The sequence below is a fragment of the Aquarana catesbeiana genome, linkage group LG04 (genome assembly GCF_042186555.1).
Source record: "Aquarana catesbeiana isolate 2022-GZ linkage group LG04, ASM4218655v1, whole genome shotgun sequence".
Lineage (NCBI taxonomy): Eukaryota > Metazoa > Chordata > Amphibia > Anura > Ranidae > Aquarana > Aquarana catesbeiana.
The window spans coordinates 386,644,058-386,655,701 of record NC_133327.1 but is presented as its reverse complement, the minus strand read 5'-3'; the positions used below and the strand labels follow the sequence as shown (position 1 = coordinate 386,655,701).

At 43.6% G+C, this 11,644-nt stretch overlaps 1 protein-coding gene across 1 annotated transcript in view; it reads left to right on the top strand.

The window, feature by feature from the left end:
- MAN1A1 (mannosidase alpha class 1A member 1) overlaps positions 1–11,644 on the top strand; it is a 332,653-nt gene that overhangs the window by 261,437 nt on the left and 59,572 nt on the right. Inside the window, exon 8 of the mRNA XM_073627169.1 lies at positions 3,386–3,501. Coding sequence (XP_073483270.1) covers positions 3,386–3,501 — 116 coding nt within the window. The remainder of the gene's footprint in view (positions 1–3,385; positions 3,502–11,644) is intronic.

Below are 11,644 nucleotides of genomic sequence, written 5' to 3'. Positions count from 1 at the left end.
GTTTTCCAAAATGACACAAACAGTTTCCATGGTGATTGTGAAGGTCATTCAAATGAATTCTGACTTCTAAATTCTGTATACTAAATGTTGATGCAATTAAGCATTATTCTACTACCTGAATGCTTCATTTTACCTCCACTCATTCAAAGTTAGCCTACCCACATATGTCTATACACAGCAGCTGACATGCACCACTGTGTAGGTGGAATAAAACACATTTTACGTGTATCCTGGAGTGGGTATTATAAGTGAAAGGCAGGGTCTGCATTCACAAGGCTCTTTTACAGCTAATCCCAAATAGTGGGTGGATATATATTAAGAACCACACAGAGGGGAACATTCATTTTTAAATCTAGTGGTTTGCAGATATGTGACACAATCTTAAATGAAACCTTTACTGAGCTATAGGAAGACTGCTGTTGCTGACTTTGTTTAGAAAATGGTAGTTTCTTGTCTGTCACCCTTAATCAGTTGCTTCAGAACTTTGCATTGCTCATCTAACAAATTTGCAGGTAATAATTTTTTACTTCATCCTAACTTTCAGGTATTACATGCTTGTCAGGCAGCTACCACTTTTAGGAGTTCAACAATGGTGTTTGTCAGCACGTTTTCTGCAACTTACTGTAGTAATTGTTCTGCAACAGAAAACTTTTTTCTTGTGTACCACTAATTATTAGGAACATTGATAATTATCTTTGATTATTGTTATCTAAATTATTATTGCTTGCAGAATTTAAAAAAAGTGTGTTTAACTAGTTCACGAATGGATGTGCAAGTTTTGAAGACAACCTAAAGCAACTAATGTGACAGACGCCCATATAGTGTTAATACATCTGTCAAAAAAAAAAGTATGATCACAAAGGGTGCAGTCTCAGAATGATAGTGCATGCAAAGGTGTACCCCTAGATTCAGAATAGGGCAGTGGTGAGCAATTCATTTTCGCAGGGGATCCCAGGAGAAAGTGGAACTGTTATGGAGGGCCAAACCAATAGGCTGAACCTAATTCTGACCAATAATACCTATCAAGTGTTCTGTAGAGCAAACCTCTTCCCATTGTCTCCACCAGCCTCAGGCTTTGCAACACTGCCTTTCCCTAAGATGCATGTTTTTACTGGTAGGCAGGAACACCTTATCGCAGTTTATTTGCTTTGTCATTTTTTAATGCTCGGCCTCATTTTGAATTTGTGCCAAGTGAAGTTTTCAGCTGTTTGGATGCAAATGCAATTGTCCTACTATGGTTTCCATGTTTATGGTTAGATAATTCAGCTAGGACACTACAAAGCCACTGTCGGAAGCATAAACACGGGCTCATTAATTTCTGATGTAATCTCTATATGGAGAGTTTGTACTCTGTTGAAGGAATATAAAACGTATGAATTGGTGCAGCAAGTAGCAGTGCATCACTTCAGAATAAGCATACAATTTTCTATGAAACACAAATTATCTTTTGCAAAGACTTTTGTACCTGATAACCCCTTAGTAACAGAGGGCAAAACCAATGTTAAAGGATAAGTTCACCTTTTTTTAGCCTTTTTTTTTTTCCCCTTTATGTACCAATATAGCATTCATGTACTTTTTTTGCAAAAATATAAAAGCTTTCCATTATATCTACAGACACTTACTTCACTTTCCCCATGTAGTGCAGCCAACTGAAATCACAAAACGTTTGCTCTCACTATGCTAGATGTGAATGGGGCGTTAGTGAAATTGGTGTGTTAAAACAAGAACAATGAGGCTCCATTCACATCTGTGTGTTTCCTTGCATTTCAGAAATGCGCTGCACCAAAAATCGAAGTAAAAACTAAACAAGCTCCGCTCTAAAAAAAAAAAAAAAAAAAAAAAAAAAAAAAAAATAGTTCTGAAGCTTCTTTGGGGCGATTGCTGCAGGTAGGACAGCTCATTCAAGTGGATGGGCTGCCCTATGTGTGATGAGTGAAAATGCTCCACAACTTTGCCGCCCCCCCCCCCCCCCCCCGCCTGCTAAAAATAAAACGCATGTGGAAAAAAGTCTGACCAGGAAGTAGAACACATGACCTAAAGTCTGACCAGGAAGCAGAAGGCAGATGCAATGGATATTATTATACATTATTATTATTATACAGGATTTATATAGCACCAACAGTTCACGCAGTGCCTTACAATTGGAAACATGGATGAGTACAAGTGAAGTAAGTGTCTGTAGATTTAAAGGAAAGCTTTGATATTTTTGCAAGTACATGAATGCTATACAGGAGGTACCCGAGTTACGAACCTCCAACTTGCGAACGACTTCTACTTACGAACGGGAGGCGGCGTGACATTCTGCACATGCTCAGCCACTTTTCGATGGCTGGCACATCAGAAAACAGCGGAAAACGATGTCTGCGCATGCGCGGCTACTTGACAGATCATCGGAAAACGATGTCTCTTCTTTTGTGCACATGCGCTTCCGACTACGAACAAATGCGATTTAAGAACAAACAGGCAGTCCCTAACCTGTTCATAACTCGGAGTTGGAATTTAAAAAAAAAAAAAAAAAAAAATGAAAAGTTCTGGGAGCACAGCGAACAAAGATGAGCATCCAGATATAAAGCCTCACAGATGAAGGCCCACATCCATGAGGCTGCATATCTACGTATGGTTGGCAGAAAGGGGTTAAGAAAAGGTCCCTGTTTGGGAAAACTTTGTGTAGTAGCACAATGGGGGTCTTTGAACATTCGGTGTTGGGCTTGAAAGTGTGTGTATTACCCACAGCAAATTCTACACTGGAAAGTACTTGAAGGGTGATGGATGGCTACCCTGGCACTTTTTTTTTTTTTTTTTTTCAGTTACTTCTATGCATGTGGCTCACACATGCCATTTTAGGCTCTGTTCACATCTTGGCGTTCCAAATTGCCGCGATTCTGCCTGCGATTCTAAAGAGCAGGACGCCTGTGCAATCTCTGTCACTTCCAATGGCACCTCGAGATTCTGCCTGCGATTCTAAGTAGCGGCAAATCACGGGACGCCCGTGCGATACCCATTTCCAATGGCACCCCAATCGTGGTGCAATTTTGCCACAATTGTACTTCTTTTGGGTGACAAGCGTCCCGCTATTCTGTTTGCTCAGTTTTACCGCGATTGTCACTTTGACGAATCGTGGCAAAATTGTACCGTGATCGAGGTGCCATTGGAAGTGATGGGGATCGCACAGGCGTCCCATGATTCGCCGCTGTTTCAAATTGTGGGCAGAATTGCAGGGTGCCATTGTAAGTAATGGCGATTGCACGGGCGTCCCACAATTTTCTGCTATTTTTAATCATTTCCATTCGGAAACACCAAGATGTGAATGGAGCCTTAAAGTACAGAGTGTTGACTTTAAGGCTTTCCTCCTAACTACAGCAATTGATTGTGTTCTTGTTTTCAGATCACGTGTCTGTGGGCGGACTTGGCGATAGCTTCTATGAATATTTGCTAAAGGCATGGCTTATGTCGGACAAGACTGATGACGAAGCCAAGAAGTTATATTATGATGCTGTTCAGGTAACTTGAATTCAAATCCTTTCAGTGAATAGCCAGTATTTTAATTTTGGCTTGGTGTGTTCTTTACAAATTAATGTCAAATAGAGCAAGTATTATGTCAAATGCTACAGCTCCTATTAGAAAATAATGGATATTCCATAGAAAAACCTTTCTGTACTGTTTCAGGATATGATCACAGGCCATAATTTAAAATCTCATTATTATGGAGCAATACGTTGCATGTGCTGGTGTGTAAGAGTTGCAAAACTTATTACCATAGATTTCATCAGTGTGTCATACTAATTTCCAATGTGTGAATTAGCCTCTTGTCATTGGTGTTGGCGTTTATTTTAAGTTTGAAATATGAAGGGTTGGCTGTCTTGAATTTGAAAGTAGTTCTTTTGCAGAGTTTTGTTTAACCTTTATTTATCATGCACTTCTGAGAGTGAGTTTTAGATGTGTGATTATGCGCTTGACTTGCTTTCAAGTAACTACCTAATAGAGTCTCATCTCTGGAATAGAAGGAGTCGTTTCAGACTCGTCACAATTCTCAATGATGGGCATATATATAGTATGTTCGAAGTTGTGTTAAGATGGGTTTTGGTTCATTAAAGATGCGACATTGTGTTGCTAGGAAAGGGCTTAAAGCTCCAAAAAAGGAAATTGATGCAGCCATTACATTTAATGTATTGTAACTCAAGTATCCTTAAATGGTTTGTTTTTGGGGTTAATTTTTTAATGCTGGCCACCAGGAAAACAATATCTCCCCATACTACAAGGGTCAAACACTCTTTATATCTAGGGGTAGAAGAATTAGGTGTAATACTTGCCTTAATTCCTTATTTCTGGCAGGCTTCCCCTTTACTGTTAATCTATCACCTAAAGCCTCTTTTCTTCAGTGCAGTCACATGCTGATGTCATCAAGTACAATGCGGGACAAATAGGACTGCATTATACTTCAGAATGGTGAGGACCTGCACACACCCATGGATTAGCAAAGTGAAAGGGTGAGTGGTAGCCGGGGGGGAGGGGGTCACTGCAAATTGAATTTTAGCTTTAATCACTTGACCTCCGCTCCGGAAGATTTACCAACCACCCCCCACCCTATATGACCAGGTCATTTTTGCGATACAGCACTATGTTACTCTATCTGGCTATAACCAAACAAATATATATATATATATATATATATATATTATATACACAGTATCTCACAAAAGCACACCCCTCACATTTTTTGTATATATATTTTATTCTATCTTTTCATGTGACAACACTGAAGAAATGACACTTTGCAACAATGTAAAGTAGTGAGTGTACTGCTTGTAAAACAGTGTAAATTTGCTGTCCCCTCAAAATAACACATAGCCATTAATTTCTAAACCGCTGGCAACAAAAGTGAGTACACCTCTAAGTGAAAATGTCCAAATTGGGCCCAATTAGCCATTTTCCCTCCCAGGCGTCATGTGACTCGTTGGTGTTACAAGGTTTCAGGTGTGAGGAGGACTTCAGTGGCAACCTGTGTAGCTCTGGTGAACTCCATGCTCAAGAGGGTGCCCAAGAGGGTTAAGGCAGTGCTGGAAAATAATGGTGGCCACACAAAATATTGACACTTTTGGCCCAATTTGGACATTTTCACTTAAGGGTGTACTGACTATTGTTGCCAGCGGTTTAGACATTAATGGCTGTGTTGAGTTATTTTGAGAGGACAGCAAATTTATACTGTCATACAAGCTGTACACTCACTACATTACATTGTAGCAAAGTGTAATTTCTTCAGTGTTGTCACATGAAAAGATAGAATAAAATATTTACAAAAATGCTGGGGGTGTACTCATTTTTGTGAGATACTGTATATATGTGTATATTTATATAGATATAATCACCTGTCCAATAAAAAGAAAATCAAATTTCTTCATAAATGTAGGCCAATATGTATTCTGCTACATCTTTTTAAAAATTAAAATAAAGCTTATATTGATTTGCGCAAAAGTTATAGCATCTACAAACTATGGGATATATATACAGGAATTTTTATTTATTTTATGCTAGTAATGGCAGCAAACAGTGACTTATAGTGGGACCGTGATATTGCAGCAAACAGTCTAAAACTTTGTGGGAACCAGTGACACTAATATAGTAATCAGTGCTTAAAATATGCACTCTCACTGTACTAATGACTGGATGAAAGGGGTTAAACAGCTAGGGTGATCAGAGGGTTAAATGTGTGCCTAACCAGTGTTTTTGTATGCTGTGTGTGCTGTTTTACTTAGGGATCTGATGGATTTTATTCCTTGCATTGCAGGGAAAGAAAATCCATCCATCGTTCATCTGACAGAACAGAGCTCTGCCTTGTTTACATAGGCAGAGCTCTGTTCTGTGTCTCTCCTCGTCAATCAGAGGGTGTTGGCAGACATCTGTTGGCTAAATGTCTATTTGCAGCACAGCCATGGTTCCCATACCCAGAAGTTCCAGATCACGTACTAGGTATGGGATCTGCTGCAGGAGGGACGCTCTGCCGCCATAAGTTATGCAGTCAGCAAGTGGTTAAAGTAAAACTAAAGGCAAATTTGTGTTTTGCTTGTTGTTTTTTTTTATGTTTGCTGTCTGCTCCATTGAGCTTTCCCTTTGCTTCTTGACCCATAGCCACTATAGGAGGGGGATGGAAATTTCCTCAATGTGAGTTAAATCCCTCGTAGTCACCAGAATTTGTAAAATAAAAAAAGGGAAGCACAACCCTAGTGCAATAAACTACTTTATTAAAGGCCAAGTTCACCTTTTTGCCCATTTTTTTCCCCTCTAAATTCCAGCTCCCTTTTGTACCAATATAGCATTAATGTACTTATTTGCAAAAAAAAAAAAAACACTTTCCGTTTATTATACACAGTGTTACCTCACTCTCTTCATAGCTGTTTAAACACACTGCTCGATTACTTCTGTCTTACTTCCTGGACAAACTTTCGGTCATGACACAGGAAAGGGAGTTGACCAGCTGATCTCATTAGCACACACCCTATATCATCTACCCTCACCTGGACAACTCTTTCCCGTATCATGACCTAAAGTCTGTCCAGGAAGTAAGGCAGAAGTAATCAAGCTGTGGTTTTTAACCACTTAAATACAGGGCAATTTCACCCCCTCCTGCCCAGGCCATTTTTCAGCTTTCAGCGCTGTCGCATTTTGAATGACAATTGCGAGGTCATGCAGCACTGTACCCAAATGTATTTTTAATAATTTTCTTCACACAAATATAACTTTCTTTTGGTAGTATTTAATCACTGATGGGTTTTTAATTTTTACTAAAAAAAAGACTAATGTGCGCTGATGAGGCTGCACTGATAGGCTGCACTTATGGGCACTGATTAGGTGGCACTGATGAGGGGGCACTAATATGCCGCACTAATGAGCACTGATAGGTGACACTGATGGGTGGCATTGATGAGCAGCCACTGAAAGGCTGCACTGACTGGCATCACTGATGAGCACTGATTGGTGGCACTAATGGACACTGCTTGGGCTTTCCTGTAAGCAGGGCACTGATGATCAGTGCCCCGATTACCTGCCCTGGTCCCCCCTCAGAGGAGATGCCGCTAATCGACACTCCTCACCACACACTGTGTGAGGCAAGAAGAGACGATTAATGGCACTTGCGCATTTAAATGTGACAGGCTGTGATTGGACACAGCCCATCACATGGTTAAAGAGCCGTGTCATTGGCTCTTTACAGAGATCGGGGTCGTGCCATGTCCTAGGATCACGGCCCGGCCACCATCACCGGGCTGCGCGCCTGTTCTGGGGCACCATCAAATGACGTCCACCTAGAATGAGAGCCGCACCGCTCCTTCATCACTTGACAGTGGGCAAGCGGTTAAACAGCTATGAATAGAGTGAGGTAAGCCCATGTAGAATTAATGGAAAGCGGTTTTATTGTTGCAAAATAACTACATTAATGCTGTATTGGTACACAGGGGAGCTTGAATTTTAGAAAAAAAAAGGTGAACTTAGCCTTTAAAGGGTAACTCCACTTTTGCGGGGAACAAAAATGGTAAACAAAGAAAAAAATATAGCCTATACAATTGAGACACACAAATCATATTGTCATTGAATGTTATTAAAAATGACCTTTCCTTTTCAATCTGCAGCCACTGTGATTTCTGAAAATGCAGTATGGCTACCTGGAGGTGTTCTGTAAACAGAATGTGTACAGAACACCCCCACAGAAACTTCATTTTCTGCTTGTTTGATTGGCTCACTGATTTTCCCAGAAGTCTACACTAAGATACAAATCAGATTTCAAGCATCCCCTGGAACAAAAATTTAATTTTTGATGAGACACTCCCAATAGGAACACATCTGACGGGATGCAGGCCCAGCAGCTTTGCTTATTAGTGCCCTGCAGGTGCCACAGCTGATTGAGGATTATGAAACCCCTTCCATTAAACTCACTTTCTCCAAGCGTCTTCCAGGACAGCCCATGAGACCTTGGGCTCCTCCTACCAGGACAGGAAACAAGTCACCCCCACCAGATAAAAGGGCGGTCCTCCAGGCCCATGTCAGTTATTTGTGTTTCCTCCGGACGGGGGGTAACATGTTCATGGAACCTGCTCCCATAGGCCTTATAAGCAGGGGCTTTGTATGGCCTTTTTCTGGGGCATATCACTTACCTCTTCCTCTGCCAGAAGCAGCACACCGCTGGGGAGGTTGGCTGTGTTGCTGTTCTCTGTCCTCAGTGCCTGGAGAGGGCCAGGACCGGTGTGAGGTCGTGCCCCTAGCGCAGTGCATTGCACTCTAGCTCAGCTGAGCTTCGGTTGTCCTTCCCTGCCGACAGCCTGGCTGATCTGAGCAAGGAATGGAGGAAGCCGCAGCGTTCGAGGGGGCGGAGCTATTGCGCTCCAAGCTGGCCCACAGGAAGTGCCTGGAGAGGGTTACTTCTGGGGCATATGACATCATCATCGGGCGCCGGAGACGAGGTTCCAGTCTTCATAAACGGCGCGAACAGAGAACGCTGGCTGCTGGTGTTTCTTGGTGTTAAGCAGCCAGGCTGTGGATGACCAAGAGGGGCAGAATGGATCCTCCTGCAGTACCTGCACAGGCAGCGGATGCAGTTCCCAACACCAGCACCTCACAGGTAAGCCTGGGGTGTTCTGTCACCACCTTACTATCCCTGTGAGTGTTCCCTCCCCCTCCCCCCTCTGTAGTAGTGGGTGTAAGGGGACACATTTCCTCCCTCCTGCACGTGGTGTTACGGAGTGATTGTGTGGCTTTAATTACATTGTGGGTCATTTATTTTGTCTTGCAGACCAAGACTCAGGACAAGGCCCAAGCGCAGCCACTTAAAAGGAAATGTGCGGTTTGCGCAAAACAAATTGAGCTCCTCATGGAGCAAAGCAGTTTGTCGCACCTGTATAGAAGGCCTAGTAAAGGATGACCCGGTTGCCTCGTGCCAGAAGATGCTTACTTCTGTTAGGGATGAGCTTGCGTCCACCTTCAGTTCCTTTAGAACGCTTATTGACAAGCTCCAGACTCCAGCAGAGAGTCCGTCTTCACTGAAGGCGTCAGTAAGCACTCCGCAGCAGGCAGAGAGTGAAGACTGAGGCTGAGGTCAGATCTACCCGTTCTTCTCTGGAAGAATCAGGGTCAGATACAGAGCTCAGAGATAGAGAATCCACTCGAGGCTCAAGATTTAAGTTATCTGTTGAGGATGTAGATGACTTATTAAAGGCTATCTATACTACCCTTGAATTAAAAGAGGAAGAGGTTCAGTTATCCAAACATAATCTTATGTATAAAGGATTACATAAGAGAAAATCAAGTGTGTTTCCAGTTCATAGTTCTTTGGTTGATACTATTAAACTGGAATGGGATAATCCTGAGAGAAAACCATTCTTCTCCAGTAACCTAAAAAGGAGGTTTCCTTTTGATGAGGACACTGCGCAGCCATGGAATAAGAATCCCAAGTTAGACGCACCTCTTTCAAAAGTTTCAAAAAACTCGGACCTGGCGTTTGATGATATGGGTACGCTTAAGGATCCGATGGACAAGAGGGGGGATATCCTTCTCCACAGAGCCTGGGACTCAGCAGTTGGAAACCTGAAACCAGCTTTGGCTTCCACTTGTGTGGCCAGAAATCTGGAGGTTTGGTTGACTCAGATTCAGTCACATCTGTCAGCAGGTACCTCCAGAGAGCAAATTTTAAAGTCTTTTCCTCTCCTATTTCAGGCAGTGGGTTTTTTGGCAGATTCTTCCGCTGAGTCGGTAAGAATGTCAGCCAGGACTTCGGCTCTAGTGAACTCGGCCAGAAGAAGCCTTTGGCTTAAGACCTGGTCAGGGGACTCGGCCTCCAAGTTGCGCCTTTGTGGCCTTCCTTTTAACTGGCGATCATTTATTTGGCCCAGGTCTACAGGAGGCACTGGAACGCACGGCTGATAAGAAAAAGGCGTTTCCAGAGAAAAAGAGAGTTCAGACAGCCAGAAAATTTTTTCGTGGCCAAAACAGGCAACAGAGTCCTAGAGAAAAGGACAGCAGGCCGAAAAAGCATTGGACTGGGCACAAAGGCAGAGGCAAAGGGGGAGTGCTATTTAACCCTCCTCAACAGCCCGCCAAGCCGCAGTGACTTGTGTTCCCCGGTGGGAGGGAGATTGAGGGCCTTCATCCCACAGTGGGCAGCAGTCACTCTGAGCCCCTTCGTCCTGGACCTAGTGAGCAACGGGTACAGGCTGGAGTTTGTTCACCAACCACCAGAACGTTTGTTGGTCACATTTCCTCCACAAGATCGGGAGAAAGCAAGGGCTCTGGGTCTCCAGATCGGAGACTTATTAGATCAAAAAGTCCTGATTCCTGTTCCTCGATCGGAGCGGGGCAAGGGATTCTATTCCCATGTATTTGTGGTCAGAAAGCCAGCAGGAAAGTTTCGACTTATCCTGAATCTCCGGACCTTAAACAAGTCCATCAGATACAAACATTTCCGTATGGAGACGGTTTTTACAATCAAAAACCTACTATACCCAAACTGCTTTATGGCCACGTTGGACTTAAGGGATGCTTATCTTCACATCCCTATCCATCCAGCCTTCCAAAAGTTTTTGAGATTGGCAGTGAAGACGGGTATGGGGACCCGACATTTTCAATTTCAGGCCCTCCCCTTCGGTCTTTCCTCAGCCCCACGCATCTTTACGAAGGTGTTGGGGGAAGTGCTGGCTCCTCTAAGATTAAAGGCAATAACGGTTATCCCTTACTTAGACGACCTCCTGATAGTGGCAAAATCATACCAAAGGCTGTTGGAAGATCTCCAGGCTGTACAGGACTTCTTACAGTCCCTAGGTTGGCTAATAAACAAAGAAAAATCGTCCTTGATTCCGGCCCAGAAAGTAACTTATCTGGGTTACGATTTTTGCTCCGTGAACCAAAGAGTTTTTCTTCCTCAGGAGAAGATTACCAAAGTGTTCCAGACTATGTCTACATTGCAGACCAACCAGTCGGTCTCTCTGAGACAGGTGTCGAGGGCAGTGGGTCTTATGACCTCATGTTTTCCCGCAGTACCATGGGCGAGACTCCTCAGCGTCCGTTACAAAGGTTTCTTTTAAGAAACTGGGATGGGGACGTAAGGTCCCTGGAGTCAAGGATCTGGCTTCCCGACAGGATAAAAAGAAGCCTGTGGTGGTGGAGAGCTGCTCAGCACCTAGCAGGAGGTCTCCCATGGTCCTTTCCCATTTCCCGAAGGATTACCACGGATGCGAGTTCCTGGGGATGGGGGGCCCACCTCAGCAATGCAGTAGCACAAGGAGAGTGGTCCCCAGAGGAGGCAAGGGCCTCATCCAATCAAAGAGAGCTGCTTGCAGTCCAGAGAGCCCTCCAGTCTTTTCAGATGGAGATCAGGGGTCACAACCTCCAAATCCTGTCAGACAATATAGCGACAGTCGCGTATATCAACAAGCAGGGAGGCACGAGAAGCCGGAGGCTTCAGTCCATTGCCCAGGAGATCCTTTCATGGGCAGAGGGGAATCTAGCCTCCATTTCTGCTGTACACCTGAAGGGGAAAAACAATTGCCTGGCAGATTATCTCAGCCGTCACAGGATAGACCGAGACAACTGGTCCCTTCATCCCGAAGTCTTTGCAGACCTCACCAAGAGATGGGGTTATCCGGTAGCGGATTTGTTCGCAAAC